This window comes from Delphinus delphis, chromosome 8 (assembly GCF_949987515.2).
Source record: "Delphinus delphis chromosome 8, mDelDel1.2, whole genome shotgun sequence".
Taxonomy (NCBI): domain Eukaryota; kingdom Metazoa; phylum Chordata; class Mammalia; order Artiodactyla; family Delphinidae; genus Delphinus; species Delphinus delphis.
In genome coordinates, this window is record NC_082690.1 from 67,421,177 (window position 1) to 67,437,486 (window position 16,310).

Sequence of the window (16,310 nt, forward strand, 5' to 3'; positions counted from 1 at the left end):
CCGATAAGAGTTCCAAGGGTGGAGATCAGATTTTGGACATATCCTTATGTATAAAATATCCTGCACAAGAATTATGAATGATGTAATCAAAACGGGAACCTACTTTGACGTTTCAACATGTCTTTAAGGTTTATCAGGGTGGTGGTGCAGGAGCAGGTGGTTATTGTAATCTCCCGCATGAATTCTAGCAGTCATTGTGAGTTCTCTGCTTTCTACTAGGTAAGAGGAAACAGCTAAAGCATAACTTTCAAAAAAGGTCAAATTACGACTCTTAAGCAAAGACAAGATGAACACATATCTGCTGAGAATCTATTGACCACCTCGTTAAATTTATGTTCTCAGGAATCGTTGCTTGTTAGTTGGCTGACTGGCTCAAGTAAAGGTGGATGGGTGATTACAAGGCTTTAGGAACATGTCCTCAGAAGGAAGCACAGATGGCCCTCCTGAGAACTACAGGTAGGCCCTCAGAAGAGGTTCTAGGTCCAGGCAGCTACTCCCATGGTTTTTCATTACTCAGACCACAAGGCTTCTTGAGCACACTTCGTTGCTCCATTGTTTTGTTTCTCTACTCATCGGCAGGCCTGTGGCTAAAAATGGACCCCCCCAGTCTTGAGTCTGCATTATCATCGCTAAGTGCTGGACTTCTGACAACTGTCTCTAGCTTAGATTCTTGATGGAGACTATCTGATTGGCTGCTCTCCAGTCAAGCATTAGGGCCCTTTGGGTCAGGTGATCACTCAGGGTCAATCAGCTGTAGCTACTTGGAGGAAACACAGTTGCCAAGGGGTTGTGTGAGTGTGTGTGTGTGTGTGAAAAAGAGACCCGAAGACAGCCAGGGGAGCCCAAGTGAGAACCTCAAGTGGCCAAGCACAGTAAAATGTGCCTTTTAATCATTTCCAGCATGAGTCCTTGAAATGCTGGCTTTTGTGCCACTCCCCTGTCACTCTGTTGCTTTTATTTAAGGCAAGATAAGTTGGGGGTGGGGGAGGGGTGGAGAGGCGGTTCCCACAGGAGCCGATGGCCGTACCTTCCCATTCATGTTTCCACCTACATTTGGGATCCTCCTTTGTACAAGCCATTGAGCTGCTAGAAACACAGATGTCTCTAGGTGTTGGCCTGTACTCATGAACTTCAAACTTCTCATTCTTGGTTGGAGGTGTAGAGGAGGTTGACAGTCATGGATAAGTGCAGGAACAGCTGGATGTGTCCAGCTGGTGGGGCCCGAACACATTTTGGTTCCCTCTATTTCTTCCTGAGCAGGCTCACTCTTTCATGGGCACAAGACACGGGCCTAATAACTACAGTTTGAAATGCAGGGGAGGAGCGAGCTCCTCACCCAGCAGCCGGGCCAAATCAGCGGGAGACAGAGTAGCAGGTGGGTTCAGTTCAGCAATCACTGAACCCTGGGTTGGAGCGAGGAACTCTGCTGAGTGCGGAGCCGGGGCAACTACGGCCTCCAGGCTCCAGGGCTCCCAGGCTGAGAGGGTCATACACACCGAAACAGGTAAGGCCGCACATCCTGCAAGGGGCAGATCTGGGGCATCCTCCCTGCTCCGGGCAGCAGCGGGGCGCGGGCCCCGAGCGCGCAGCTCCTTTCAGGGCGGAGGGCGGCGCGAGGGAGGGAGAGAGGGAAGGGAAAGGCGAGCGTGAGCTGCCTCAAATGCTTGGAATAATTCCGCTTCCGTTTGGAAAGCCGCAGCCTCAGTCCCGCCGCGCCCGCCGCGTCCGCCCGGCGCCCGCTCCGCGTCCCGACCGGCCCGCGGCTGCCCGCTTCGTCGCCATGGCCACCTCCCCGCAGAAGTCGCCGTCTGTCCCCAAGTCCCCCACTCCCAAGTCGCCCCCGTCCCGGAAGAAAGATGACTCCTTCTTGGGGAAACTCGGAGGAACTCTGGCCCGGAGGAAGAAAGCCAAGGAGGGTGAGTGCGGCCCGGGCCGGCGAGCTGCCGGGAGGGGGGCCGAGGGGCCGGGGCTCCTCGGGCAGGGCGGGAGCGCGCCGCGGGTGCCCGGCGCCGGGGAGCGGGGCGCGCGGCGGTGTGGGCGCGCGCTGCCCGGGAATGTCTCATGGGGCCGGGCCTCGCCGCAGCCCTGCTCTGGGTCGCCCGGGCGCTGCCCTCCTGGGCCCCGCGGCGATCGGGTGTGGCGACTCGGGCCTGCAACCAGGCGACGCCCGCGCTGGGCCGGGGGCCGAGGAGGCGGCCGGGCCCGCCAGCCCGGAGGCGGCGTCCTCCCCTGGGCCCCAAGTCCCCGCCTTCTCCGCGCCGAAGGCTGGCAGTTTCCAAGTTTCTTCTGAAACTTTTCTGGGCGCCGTCATTCTCACTCTTTGCCTTCATTGGTCTTTGAAATCAGATCATTTCCTAGACCTGCTGAAGTGTACGGTAGCAGCCTTGGCCTCTGGATCTCTCGTCCGTCCCCAGGGCCCAGCAGGGCTCTATTAATGTGTAGATCAACACCAAATGTTTGTCGAACGAATGAGTGGAGAGGTGGCAGTCCTAGCAGTCCCGCCTTGTGATAAATGATAAACTCACACCCAAGGAGAAAACCTCGATTAGACACACACACTTGTAGCATCCTGGGATCTGATCTGACCCTTCTGTGAACTCAAGAGTTAAGGGCTCTCGCAAAAACCATTTCCTTTTTCTCACCAGGGTGAATTGAGGTGATCTTATTTTTTTCCAGGACAGTTTACATGTAAAATATTTTGTCCCATGGGCAGATTTTGCATCCTTTTTTTTTAAATTGAAGTATAGTTGATTTACAATATTGTGTTTGTTTCAGGTGTACTGCATAGCGATTCAGTATTTTTTGCAGATTATTACAAGATAATGGGTATAATTCCCTGTGCTATACAGTATATCCTTGTTGCGTATCTACTTTATATATAATAGTTTGTATCTGTAATCTCACACCCCTAACTTGTCCCTCCCTGCTTCTCTCTTTCCTTTGATAACCACAAGTTTGTTTTCTATATCTGTGAGTCTGTTTCTGCTTTGCATATACATTCATTTGTATTATTTTTTTAGATTCCACATATATGTGATATCATACGGTATTTGCCTTTGTCTGACTTAATTCACTAAGCCTAATATTCTCTAGGTCCATCCATGTTGCTGCAAATGGCAGTGTTCCTTTTTTATGGCTGAGTAATATTCCTATATATATATATATATATATATATATATATATGCACCACATCTATTTTTTTTAAACACCTTTATTGGAGTATAGTTGCTTTACAATGTTGTGTTAGTTTCTGCTGTATAACAAAGTGAATCAGCTGTACGTATACATATATCCCCATATCTCCTCCCTCTTGCGTCTCCCTCCCCCCCTCCCTATCCCACCCCTCTAGGTGGTCACAAAGCCCTGAGCTGATCTCCCTGTGCTATGCGGCTGCTTCCCACTAGCTATCTGTTTTACATTTGGTAGTGTATATATGTCAGTGGTACTCTCTCACTTCGTCCCATCTTACTCTTCCCCCTCCCCGTGTCCTCAAGTGCATTCTCTACGTCTGCATTTTTATTCCTGTCCTGCCCCTGGGTTCATTAGAACCTTTTTTTTTTTTTTTTTAGATTCCATATATATGTGTTAGCATACGGTATTTGTTTTTCTCTTACACCACATCTTATTAATCCCGTCATCTATTGATAGGCACTTGGGTTGGTTCCACATCTTGGCTATCGTAAATAGTGCTGCTATGAACATTAGGGTACATGTATCTTTTTGAATTAGAGTTTTCATCTTTTCCAGATATATACCCAGGAGTGGAATTGCTGGGTCATATGATAGTTCTATTTTTAGTTTTTTAAGGACCCTCCATACTGTTTTCCAAAGTGGCTGCACCAATTTACATTCCCACCAACAGTAGACAAGGGTTCCCTTTTCTTCACATCCTCTCCACCATTTATTTGTAGCATCCTGATTTTTATTTTGAATAATGAGGTGACAGTCGGAAAAAGGGCTAGTGACTGGTGTGTAGGTAGAAGATGCTTAGTTAAAAAATTTTTTTATTTTCATAGACTTCAGTGGTTTGGGAATAAACATTTTTAAGTTTGTGATGATGATATGTAAAATAAGTTTCATGTTCCTGAGTTATCTTAAAGCATGAAAAAGAACTCAGTGTTGAGAATTATCAAGTTTGATACAAAGAACTAGACTTCTATTCTCTATATTGAATTGAGAAGCAGCAAAACATATCCCCAAAAATGTCCCTGCCCTCCCTCCAGTGTGCTTATTTCGGAAAACCGTTGTGTGAGTAGTGTGTAGTTGGTAACAAATTGTGAAACCCTGGATTGGAGAGTCTTTTCCTAGGTATCCCTGTAACTTTTTCCTACAGTGTTCCCGATATGGGCTCTCCAGCTTGAGACTGGGCACCTGAGAATTACTGAAGCTCATGACCTACCAGAAGTGCTCACCCCACTTTGCCAACTCTTTAGAAAAGTTTACTTTATATTGAGCTCAAAGGTGGTCTCTCTGTATGTCTACTATTCTGTTCATGCAGCCAGGAGAACGAGTGGGACGGTGGCTCTTCACTTTGTCCAAGTGGACCAGCCTGTTTTGTGGAGCCCCTTGATCAGTCCAAACATCCTCTGTTCCAGTAGCTGGTCCTCACAGATGAGCTTCATGGCCCCCTGGTATCCTATCTTTTCAGTTTCAGTCAGGGTCTGCGCAAGAAACAGAAGGGCACATTAGTTGGGATTTTAAAAATAATGTGGTGAAGGGACTGTTTACAGAGATGTGGGCAGGGTGAAGAGAACCCAGAAGGATGCTGAGACAGCTAGGAGTTACCACCAAGGGGAAGCCATTACCACCCCTAGGCCTGAAGGGCCAGGGGAGCAAACCGCAACCCACTGAGAGCTGGAGCTATGGAAGGGGCGCTGCCTGATAGGAACTGTAGCTGTAGAGGGACACAGCCACTGTCGGAAATGTGGAGATGGAGCAGGGAGACAGTGGCGCAAGAGGTACTTGCATGTTCTCTCTCTTCTTGCCCTTGAACCTCTTGCTGGTTCTTCCCATTGGCCAGACCCCGTGGGAAGTCACCAGGGCAAGGGAATCTGGGTGATGCAATACGTCGGGGTCAGCTCCCTTAGGGCGCAGAGCAATGCAGAGAGTAGATCATAGTGGGAGTGTTGAGAAACAGAGAATAACTAGCAGGCTCTCAAAGTGAGCTGCCCAGAAGTCAACACAGTATGGTGGTAGTCCGGTCCGTTAGGACAGGGCTGTCACCTCCTTTGTTCTAGCAGAGACACCACATTCTGTTAATGCAGCTGAGGCTGCTTTCCTTTATTCTGCCAGCAACATCACAGCTCTCTCTGAGCTTGTTACCAGCTCACTCAAAGACATTTTAATGTTTGTTGCTCCTAAATCATTCCCTTCCCTATCTTGGATTGGCTCAGTTGGGTTTTTGAAACCAAGGGCAAGATCTTATTTTTAGCCTTGTTATAGTACTTAACTGTTAAGTCCTGATTCTTTTATTCAGTCTATTAGCTAATCCAGGCGATGTAAGGGGGTGAATGGAAGAGCATGTGCTTCTTCTAAAGGGATGCCGTCACCCAGCTATAGCCGCTTGCTGCTACACGGGGTGGTCCTGCAAAGTCAAAGATGGCAGTGGGGTTGGTCTGAAATGACCTGCTCTTGGCGAGCATGTGCTGGATCTCCGTGATCGGTGCTTTCCCTGTCAAGGGCCCACTAACCATCTCTTCAGTAGCAATAAGGCTAGGTCTTGCTCTGGATCCTGCATAAACTCACAGCTCTGTGCTTTGCAGAGACTGCCTTCTTCCATGTTCCTCCTAGTGTTCTGGAACCTCCCATTCTTCATGATTCCTCAAGATCATGGACGCTGGTCTATCCACAGATTTCCCCAGTGCTTTGGCGTAGAATTCTCCTGGGCCCAAGGACTCCCATTCATTCACTTGAAACCTGTTGTGTCTCACAGTCAGATACATGTTAGAATATTTAGGTCAATAATTTCATATTAAAAGTATGTTTTCCTAAGAATACCTACTAACATATCATAGAATGACTGGCAGTCTCATAAGAATATAGTAAAACTAATGATCACTCCTGTGTTTCATAAGAAAAAAATAGCATGAGGGAGGCAAGAGAGAATAGAGGCTAAAAGCATGGTCTTTGGGACCAGACATATTTGGGCTTGATTTCTGGTCTGGCTATTTATTGCTATGACTTCGGACAAGTTCCTCAATGCTTCGAAACCTCTGTTTTTTCATCCATAAAATGGGAATAAAAATTCCTTCCTTACATGGAGGTTGTGAGGCTTAAATGAGACAAAGCATGGCACAAATAATGGAAGCTATTAAAATTGACGGCTCAGTTTTAAATAGTCTTTCAAATTTGAAATAGTCTTTTCATCATGGACTGCAAGAAGATTCTGCAGGTTCTGCAAAAAGCTTCACACGACAGTATGAAGCCTGTGTAGCACTCTTTTGGTCCTTTAGAAATGAGGGATCTTTCTTTGCAAGTCAGATCATCCTGTTTCCCAAGATGTCACATTTCAGCATTTACAAATATCTGGTCCCATTCTCATGAGTCGTAGCTAGGTAGCTTTTGTTTTTCCTCTGTGGATCTTCTCGTTTTGGGTTTCCAGTCCCCATTGATGCTGTGTAGTTCTTAGACTAGCCTTTCAGAGTCTACTTGCCAAAGGGCCGCTTTTCACCTGCCTTCCTCCAAATCTGTCTTCACGACTTGCTCTTTCCAGGAATGTCATCTTGAATTGTATCTCCCAGCTGAAGGTGTCCTAAATTAGGCCTGCAGCAATGGTTATTCCTATATTTTAACCACTTATTTATCATCCCTCAGAGTTTTTACATTTTGTCTGGTGCCCAAAGTGTACCATTTTGGTTCTCATTGGCTGTCCCGTGTAACTGGGGGAAATCCCCAAATTCTGCAATAGATTTATGGTTTCTAGAGTGAGCAGAAGCCTCAGCATTGCTGAGCAATCCTTCTCTCCTAATCAGCTTGCATCTTCATTTTCCAAAGTGCCATGTTGAAACCCTTGTCACTCAAGCTCTTCCCCAGACCTTGAGATAGAAAATTAAGTGCCAGGTATGAACTTGTTCAAATTTTCTTCACCCCCCCCACCCGCCAGTCCCATCTGTATCTACACCTGTCCTTTCCTGTCCCCTCCCTCTCTTAGTCCCCTCCGAGGAGGTCCTTTCTTCCCTTGCTCATGAGGCCCTTCACTTCCACTTCTTCCCAGACTTGGCATAGCCATATCGTTTTTCTCATATCCCCAATCTTTTTCATGCTGCTCTAGCACCTTAACATCTGCAAATATGCTTGAGTCTTTGCCATTTGTAGACACTCCCGATGCTAGTTTCCTCTTAGTTGCTCACCAGAGGCCTTGGAAAAGTTGTCTGCACTGGCTTCCCCTTTCTGAGCTCCTAGTCACTTGCTGATCCACTATTCCCATTGTTTCACCAGTTATTTATTGAGTTGCCTGCCATGTGACAGGCACTGTGTTAGGTGCTGGGATATGGCAGGGAACAAACAGACAGACATCCCTGCCTTCATGAGCTTGCCTTCTAGTAGAAAAGACAAGATTAATTGGTAAAATGTACATATTGTATTAGAGTAGTGATAAGTGCTCTAGAGCAAAATAAAGCAGGGAAGGGGGAAATGGAGCGTTGTGGAGTGAGGGAGGAGGGATGGTTGACAGTTTTAAATAGGGTGGCTAGAGAAGGCCTCACCGAGAAGGGTTTACTTGGGTAAGGTCCTGAGGAAGTGAGGGAGCACAGTATGTGTATCTTGGAGAAGAACACTGCAGGTAGAGGGAATGCAGATTCAAAGACCCTGAGGCGGGAGTGGGCCTGGTGTCTTGAGGACAACTGTGGAAGGTGGTGAGGTCTCAGGGGTAATTAGAGTGAGGGGACAGCTGTGTAGTGTTCTGGAGGCCATCGTAAGCCTGGGGCCTTTACTGAGAGGGACGCGGGAAGTTTTGTGCCGAGGAATAATGTGATCACGCTTGCTCTGATGGTGGTAAGTGGCTGAGGGGGGCAGGAGTGGAAACAGGGAGGTGAGTTAGGAGGCCACTGTAGTGATCCAGGTGAGAGACAGAGGTGGTCTGGCACTGAGCGGTAGCAGTGGAGGGGTGAGCGTTCAGTTCTGGATATAGTTTGAAGATACAGTGGATAGGATCTGTTGAAAGATCGGATGGAAGGTGAGAGAGTAGAATCAAGATGACTCCAGGGTTTGGGTTTGAACAAACCCAAAGATGGAATTGACGTTAACTGAGTTGGAGAATTCTACAGGAAGAGCTGATGTGGGGAGAAAGAGCAGGACTCTCTTTTGGACCTGTTTAGTTAGAGGTGCCTCCTGGACTTCCCGGGGCCATATTGAGTTCGCAGTTGGTTCTAGGAATCTAGCTCAGGGGAGGGTTCTGGGCTGGAGACATCTCTGTGTGTAGGTGTACTTAAAGCCATGAGACTGAAGGAGATCATCAAGGAAGGAGTATAGGACGTAGAAGAGGTTCATGGACTTTCCAACATTTAGAAATTGGGAGATGAGGGGGAACCAGCGAGAGAGGCTGGAAAGGAGTGACCAGTGTGATAGGAGGGGAAGTGGGAGAGTGTGGACTCCTGGAAGTCGATTGAAGAATTTATTCTGTTCCCAAGATTTACACTTCACTGGCTAAATTCTCCAGAATCCAGTCTCCTTTTCAATCGTCACTCCTCTTGGGCTCTTGGTGGCGTTCGTATTATTCAACTTTTTCTTTTTATAAATTTATTTATTTATTTGTTTGTTTATTTATGGCTGCATTGGGTCTTCGTTGCTATGCACGGGCTTTCTCTAGTTGTGGCGAGCGGGGGCTACTCTTCATTGTGGTGCATGGGCTTCTCATTGCGGTGGCTTCTCTTTGTTGCAGAGCACAGGCTCTAGGCGTGCGGGCTCAGTAGTTGTGGCTCGCGGGCTCTAGAGCACAGGCTCAGTAGTTGTGGCAGATGGGCTTAGTTGCTCCGCGGCATGTGGGATCTTCCCAGGCCAGGGATAGAACCCATGTCCCCTGCATTGGCAGGCGGATTCTTAACCACTGTGCCACCAGGGAAGTCCCTCAACTTTTTCTTTCTTAAAATTCCTTAAAAGTCCCTCAACTTTTTCTTTCTTAAAATTTCTTAAAATTCTCTTCTCCCTTGATCTTATCCACACTGAATTGTTCCCTGTGTCTATTTTTTTTGGACTCCTTCTCGAGCTTCTGTTATTTGTTTACCTCTCAGCAGCATTTCCCGGGGTCCTGACTTCACCTGCTTTGCCCTCTCATTCTGTTTTCCTCTCCATGGATTTTCTCACTTACTCCCATGGCTTCAAGGGCCACCTGCCCATTTGTGGTCCCCCAATCCACATCTCAAATCCAGATCTTGTATCCAGATACATCTTTCCACTGTCTCCTGGATGTGTCACGGGACCCTCAGATTCAGCATGCCTGTAATGGAATTATTATTTGTCCCACTTGCCCAAATCTGCTTCTCCTCTTCCACCATCCCACCAGCTGCCTAAGGTGGAAATGTTGCAGTTGTCCTCTGTTTCAGAGGTCAGCAACTTTTTTCAAAGAGGCAGGTAGTAAATATTTTAGACTTTGCTGGCCCTCTGGCCTCTACACAGCTCTGCCCTTGAGGCCACAGACGATAGGCAGATGAACCAGCCTGGCTGTGTTCCAATGAAACTGTACTTATGGACACTGAAGTTTGAACTTCACATAATTTTAATATGTCACAAAATATTCTTTTTCTTTTGTTCTTTTTCAGTCACTTGTAAAATATGAAAACCGTTCCTAGTACTGGGGCTGTGCAAAAATGGATGGAGGCTGGATATGGCCTTGGGCAGTAGTTCGCCCATCCCTGCTCTGTTTCATCCCCACAGCCAATCATCTCTCACGAGGTCCTGCTAATTCTGCCATCTAAATATTGCTGCCTTAATGCAGGCCTCATGAGTGCTCTTTGTCTTCTTTGGGATTGCCTATTTTATTAATCTTCAGCGTCTTTATTTTCCACCTGAAGTATTGCCGTATCCACCCCACTAGTCTCCCTAGCTCTGGTCCTTTTTTGTTCAACCCACCCTTCATCCTTTTGCCGATATGTGGTTTTATTAAGCACCGAGATAACATCTCCCCAGCAAACTTCTTAGCGTGGTATTAAGTCCTTCACAGTTTTTCCGTGGTCTGCCTTTTTTTTTTTTTTTTTTTTGGCGGTACGCGGGCCTCTCACTGTTGTGGCCTCTCCCGTTGCGGAGCACAGGCTCTGGACGCGCAGGCTCAGTGGCCATGGCTCACGGGCCCAGCCGCTCCGCGGCATGTGGGATCTTCCCGGACCGGGGTACAAACCTGTGTCCCCTGCATCGGCAGGCGGACTCCCAACCACTGCGCCACCAGGGAAGCCCCGTGGTCTGCCCTTTTGGTCTAGTCTCCATTATATCCCTTTCAAGAAGCCTCCATTTTAGCTATACGAAAATGCTCTTCATTCCCCAAACACATCATGTTCTTCCACGTGTTTTCACCTTTAGACATGTGGTTCCATGTTTCTGGAATGACCTTCTTCCCTTCTCTCTGCAACAAACTCCTGTTCAATCATTGAGACCCAACTCAGATATCCCGTCCTGCTTGATGCCTTCTGTAGCTCCCCTAGGAAGAGTGAGACGCTTCCCTTTGTGGGAAGACGCTTCCACATGCTGCCATGTGGCTGTGCATGTCACATTCTGATGAGAGTTCTCCTCCTGTGCCCCTCCTGCCTGGCATAGTATTTAACACATAATGATATTGCAGTTTCTATGGAATGAATTTCCCCGTATTTACCTTGGTGAAAACAGCCCACCACTAACTGGTTGTGTAACCTTAGACAAGTCTCTTCCCCTTTGCCCGTTTCTAACATCAGGCGATTAGGCTAAGTAACCTTTCAGGGCCCTTGCAGCTCTGGTATTCTATGACTTCGGAGCTCTCATTTCACCAGGCTTCTCTCAAATTCAGTTTTATTGTCTGTGTAGGGTGGTCTGGGAGTGACATCATCACAAAGACCTCTTTCTTTCCTCCACTAATGAAGGCACCTCTGTGTCGGGAGGAGGAGATGGAAACCAGGATAAGTGGGCTGCGGCCCAAGGACACCTCCATATTAGGAATCGGTCTCCTTGTCTCATGGCATATCTCCATTTGGTTAACAAGCACAGCTCATAATTACGTTTTAGCCATTAGTACAGGAGGAGAGATGAAATCCTTATGTAAACATGTGTAAGCATCTAAAATCTCCACTTACTGCCATGGGAAAAGGAACACAGTTGAGGAAAGCGCTACAACAATTTTAATAATAAAAGGCTTTAAAAATACTTTTAAAAATAAAAATAAAATACCTTAAAAAAAGATGTAAACATTCTCTTACATATTCAATATGTTCTGTAGCCTGCAGTCAGTAGGAAATCCAAATGAGGGCTTTGCCTGAGGACCAGGGCCCCTGGGACAAGATGGCCTCATCCTTTCTTTTCCATCTTCCCTGTAGACTCCAGAGGACAGAAGTTGTATTTGTTCTGTTCACATTGTATCCCAGGTGCCTAGCACAGCATCGGCACTTAACAGGTGCTCTGCAAAGCAGTATTTAAGTGCCAGAAAGGTCAGTGGGGATAATATGCCCAGGTTACTTCGAACTCTGCTCTAAGCTTCGATGACTCTTCTGGGGCCTTGATTCCATCCAGGCCTCGCTTCTGGCTGTGTGTGTGTGTGTGTGTGGCTTAGAAAACTGCCTCCCCCCTCCCCTCAGGAATCTCTTTGTGGGAAGACATTATCACTTAGCTCTGTTATTTGACAAACACACAAAGGCCGCCAGAGACCAGAGGTGTGGGTCCTAGAATCTGTGGGCGCGGATTGGGCAGCGGCAGCAGAGCGCCTGAGAGGAAGCCCACTGGCCAAGGGTGGGACAAGGCCAGCATTCTTTGTTTTCATTTGTGGAAATGGCATTGCACACGTTCATGTTAAAGTGCTTCAATGAAGAAGGACGGAGGTGGAGTAGCCTAATTGCAAGGTTTGGGGGAGACAAGAGAAACGTGCAGATGGAACTCTACAAGAGAGATTCAGAATCCCTTTCGTTCCTCCAAGTTGGCCCTGTTCCCCCGCCCCGTTTATCCCTTCTTGCCTCTCTCAGCTTCATTTACTCACTAAGTGCAGAACTAAGGAAATCTGAAAATCGGCCAGAGCCCGGCCACGATTGTTACTTCCCAGCAAGGGAGCTCCATCACTACAACTCTCCCCACTCCAGCCCACCAAGAAAAAGAACCTCCCAAAGCAGAGGGTGGCTGATGCCAGGCCCCCCTGAGCTCCGCCTCGCTCCTGTTCATGGTCGCTGCCTCCTTGTCAGGCCCGGGAAGAATATCTGTGTGGGGTGGGAGCCCTCTAGCACTCGCTTACAATCTGGTTCTCCTAGCATTTACTAAGTGATCATTCTGTTTGCTCCGAACATACCCACCTGCCGCAGCCTTAGAAAAACCAACTTTGTGACTAGTGTCATTGGCTTCCCTTCAAACCAGCCTTAGGGAAATGTTAGGCCATGGATGGAAGAAGCAGTGAACTTCATCAGTTTAAACAGAAATAGTCTTAACTACTGCACACTCTCCTGGGGGAAGGAAGAATGAACCAAATCACTTAGCTCCTGACTTTTTAAATAAAAGTTGTTTTTTCTTCCCCATTATAAAATTAACCTATACTTATGGGATTTATGGGAAAATATAAAGAGAAAACAATCATGCAATGTTCCAATTCCCAAAGGCAATCACTATTAGGATTTGGGGTGGTTTTTTTTTCTCCTTTTTCCTTCTTTATAACTTTTCTTTTTTTATAATTGTAATTATACCATGTATATTATATAGATAAAAAATCTGTATCTTTATTTTCATTTATTATAATGTAAATAGTTTTCATGTTATTATAGTTTTTAATTAAACATACTTTTTATTGGTGCATAATATTCCACCGAGTGAATGTCCTATTGTTTACTTAACCATTTCTTTTGGTGCTTTTAAAAATTTTTCTACAAATAATGCCTAAAGTGTTGTTGTTTTTTTTAAATATTCAGAGTAATTTTTTTTTGACTAGAGCTCCAGAAGTACAATTATAGGGTCAAAGGGTAACAGTTGGCTTGCTTACTATCAATATTTTATAATTGATAACCAGGAGACATGACTGCTTTTGGGTCTGGGTGGTCTTCCTGGTAGGTTGTTTCAAAGTAAAACCAACATTGTTAGGCTAAAAGTTTCTGTTCTGGCAGGACCAGGTCACCTGTGGGGTGGGGTAGGATGGGAAATGAATGGGTCAGGAGAGCACAGATTTCCATCCTGGCCACTGATACGTGCAAAGTAAGCTCTAGTACAGGCAGGTCTTCATTTCAGAACATCCTCTCATGGCCATTCTTCACCCTTCCATGGCCTGGTCTATAACAGGACCCAAGGTGTGTCCGCCTTGGCAATAATCATCCTTGAAGTCACAGCTGCCACCCTTTGTCACTCTGAGTTCTCACCAGGCGCATGTAAGACCCAGTGGAGGTTTGTTCAAGAAGCCCCTCCTTCCCTTGATCACTTCCTCCCATCTCCTAACCTCTGAATTCTTGGACTTGCCCCACAAGTCGGTAACCACAGACAAATGGGAGGTAATCGCAAGACAGGGGGCTGAGTGCCACAGCAGACAAATTTGGATCTCAGGGGTGAAGGGCCCCTTAGGCGATGTGGTGCTTTCAAGCTGGGTCTTGAAGCCAGAGGAGGAACCCCACAGGCTGACAAGAGAAGGGACGGGATTCGGGAGCCTTCTGAGTTTCAGGTTGGATTTTGACAGAGTGGGCAGGGCTGATGCCTCTGGGGCTCAGTTTCCTCAACCTGCTTAGGAGGCAGTAGTCAGGTGTCCCATTTCATCTCCTGAGAATGGATCAGAGCCAGCTGGAGCATGTAATTATCACACCCAGCACCCCAGGGAGTATTTCTGGGGAATCACTTGTGGAGGCAGATCCCCTCCCTAGGAGTGATGTATTGCGGGCATTTATTTCATCGCTGAGTCATATCCCATTTCTCTTCACTCATTCCCTTATCTCTTTTAAAATCCAGAGGCAACTCCCCTCTTCTAGGCTGTGAAAAACGCAGCCTGACCCTGAGGAGCTGGGGATGATGCAGCAGATCTCCTGGGGCTGATGATGTTGGATGGCAGATGGGCAAGGCTGCCGGCCTGTGTCTGCTCCCTCAATGATGTAAACCCAAGGTCGCAGAGCTCCCGACTACACCACAGGGCTCGATGGAGCCAGGTTCTGCACTTGTTTCTTTCTAGGAAACGTTCATCGGTAGAATAATCTGCCAATTGCAGTATTACATTGACTTTTCAATTCAAAACAATTCTTCCTAAAGCAGTTTTTGTCTTGGCCGGCATGGCTTTGGCTGTGGGGCCTGCTGGGAGGGAAAATGCATCCTGTGGGGCAGGGAAGTGAGAGAGGAGTTCAGGAAGAGGGTCTGCAACACCAGTCGCCCAGTTTCGGGGGCAAGGGCACTCCTGGTCCGTGAGCACCGAGATGGCAGGGTGCAGGGATCCCTGGCACCTTTTGGGTATCTGCATCCTGAATCAGGGAGGCTCCTCCAAGTGTAGGTGGGGTCTGAGATTCAGGGTCCTGGGGACAGAAGCTGGCAGAACCTAGCAGGCAAGTCAGGACCCTAGCGGAGGAGGAAAGGAGCAGGGGCAGGCTAAGGCTCAGTGTGGACTCAGGATTCCCTGGCCCTCCAGAGTGGAGGTAGGAGGGGAGGCTGCCAAGGCTCATGGGAAGCCTGGGTCTCGTCTCGCTCAGCCTCCCCTACACTCCAGGCCTGGAAATAAACTTTCCTTTCAGTGGAGAGGGGTGTTTCTGGTTTATCGAAAGGCAGAGCTATCCAGGGCTCCCAGCCCTGGGGGACAGACCTGCAGATGACAGGTGGTTAATGATGACAGTTGGGAGAAACAGGGGCAGGAGGAACCGACAGTTTGGGTGCTGTCTGCAAAACACAGAAGAAGGGTAGCGCAATTCCATTTGAAAGCAACTCAGGATACAGGCAAGTCCCGAAACAGCCCCTCGCGAGGAGCAGCAGCTGCCTCTTGGCTGAGGGTTGCAGGGCTCAGTAGCCCCTCCAGCACATGGACAAGGGCCTGGAGAACAGAACGATCTCTTCACCCGCTTCTCCTCCATGCCTGTCATTACGGTAAATTACAAGGCTCCCACGATGACTAGGCAGAGGCAGGTTGATTTGTTCCTTCTGATTGTCGCCGTGCCGAACTTGGCGGGGGTGAGGGGCACCCAGATTTCACACCTGGTAATGGCCCTGCCAGGGGTGGATGTTAGCACAGTTGGGACCCGACACTTCAATAAATCTGAGACATTCTGCCTCGGAGACCAAAGTTCAGAATTGCTTAAATTGGTGTTGGAGCAGGTGGGAAACAGGAGTCCAGGGCCATGAATTAGATAGATAGCAATTGTCCTTCAGTTTGTAAGGCTTGAATGTCACTTTTCAAATGATATGACATCAATTTAAGTAATTTGGGCTCCCAGCTACCTAGCCCTTTCATTATTTCTGGTTCTGGGACATGTGGTTCATGGTCTAGCTTATGCTCTTATGTGGACAAAAAATAGAAAACGAAAACCAAAAAACACCTTGCTTGTATCGCTAGGGTTGGACAGTTATGTCGGGTTATCAGTTTACATGGGAGTGTGGATGACAGTTTCATCTGCTACCTGGATGTGCTGGTAACTCCCCAAGCTACACTTCCAGCCGTGACCTCTCACCTGAGTTTCAGACTCGTTAGCATATGTGGGTCATGGCATTGTCACTTGTGCACAGGGACAGACCTGGATTGTAACACAGGGCACATAATTCTCAAAGGCTTCTGATGAGGTGGGAACGTGCTCTGATTTCTGATGGCAGCTGGAGTCCAGAGGAGAGGTGGTCTGATCCGTATAGAGGAGTGGGTACTTTTAAAAAAAATATTGCAGCTTTATTGAGATACAATTCAGCCGTTTGAGCAGGAAAATTCAGTATTTTTTTAATATATTCAAAGTTGCACAACCCTCGACACGACCAACTTTAGAATGTTCTCACCACCCTAAAGAGAAAGCCTGTACCCTCCCCTCCCCATTCCCTTACCTCCAAGTAACCAATCTGTCTCTCTAGATTTACCTATTCTGGACATTTCATATAAAAGGAATCCTGTGATATGTGGTCTTTTGTGACTGAATTTTTTCACTTAGCGTAGTATTTTCAAAGTCCATCCATGTTGTAGCTCGTATCGGTACTTAATTCCTTTTTATGGCTGACCAATGTTGAAT

General features: G+C 47.4%; 1 protein-coding gene across 1 annotated transcript in view; it reads left to right on the top strand.

Annotated features, from left to right (window-relative positions):
• The first annotated feature begins 1,155 nt into the window (after positions 1 to 1,155).
• The window catches only part of PARVA (parvin alpha), a 179,387-nt gene continuing 164,232 nt past the window's right edge, over positions 1,156 to 16,310 (top strand). Inside the window, exons 1-2 of the mRNA XM_060018506.1 lie at positions 1,156 to 1,504; positions 1,694 to 1,916. Coding sequence (XP_059874489.1) covers positions 1,781 to 1,916 — 136 coding nt within the window. The 5' untranslated portion in view covers positions 1,156 to 1,504; positions 1,694 to 1,780. The remainder of the gene's footprint in view (positions 1,505 to 1,693; positions 1,917 to 16,310) is intronic.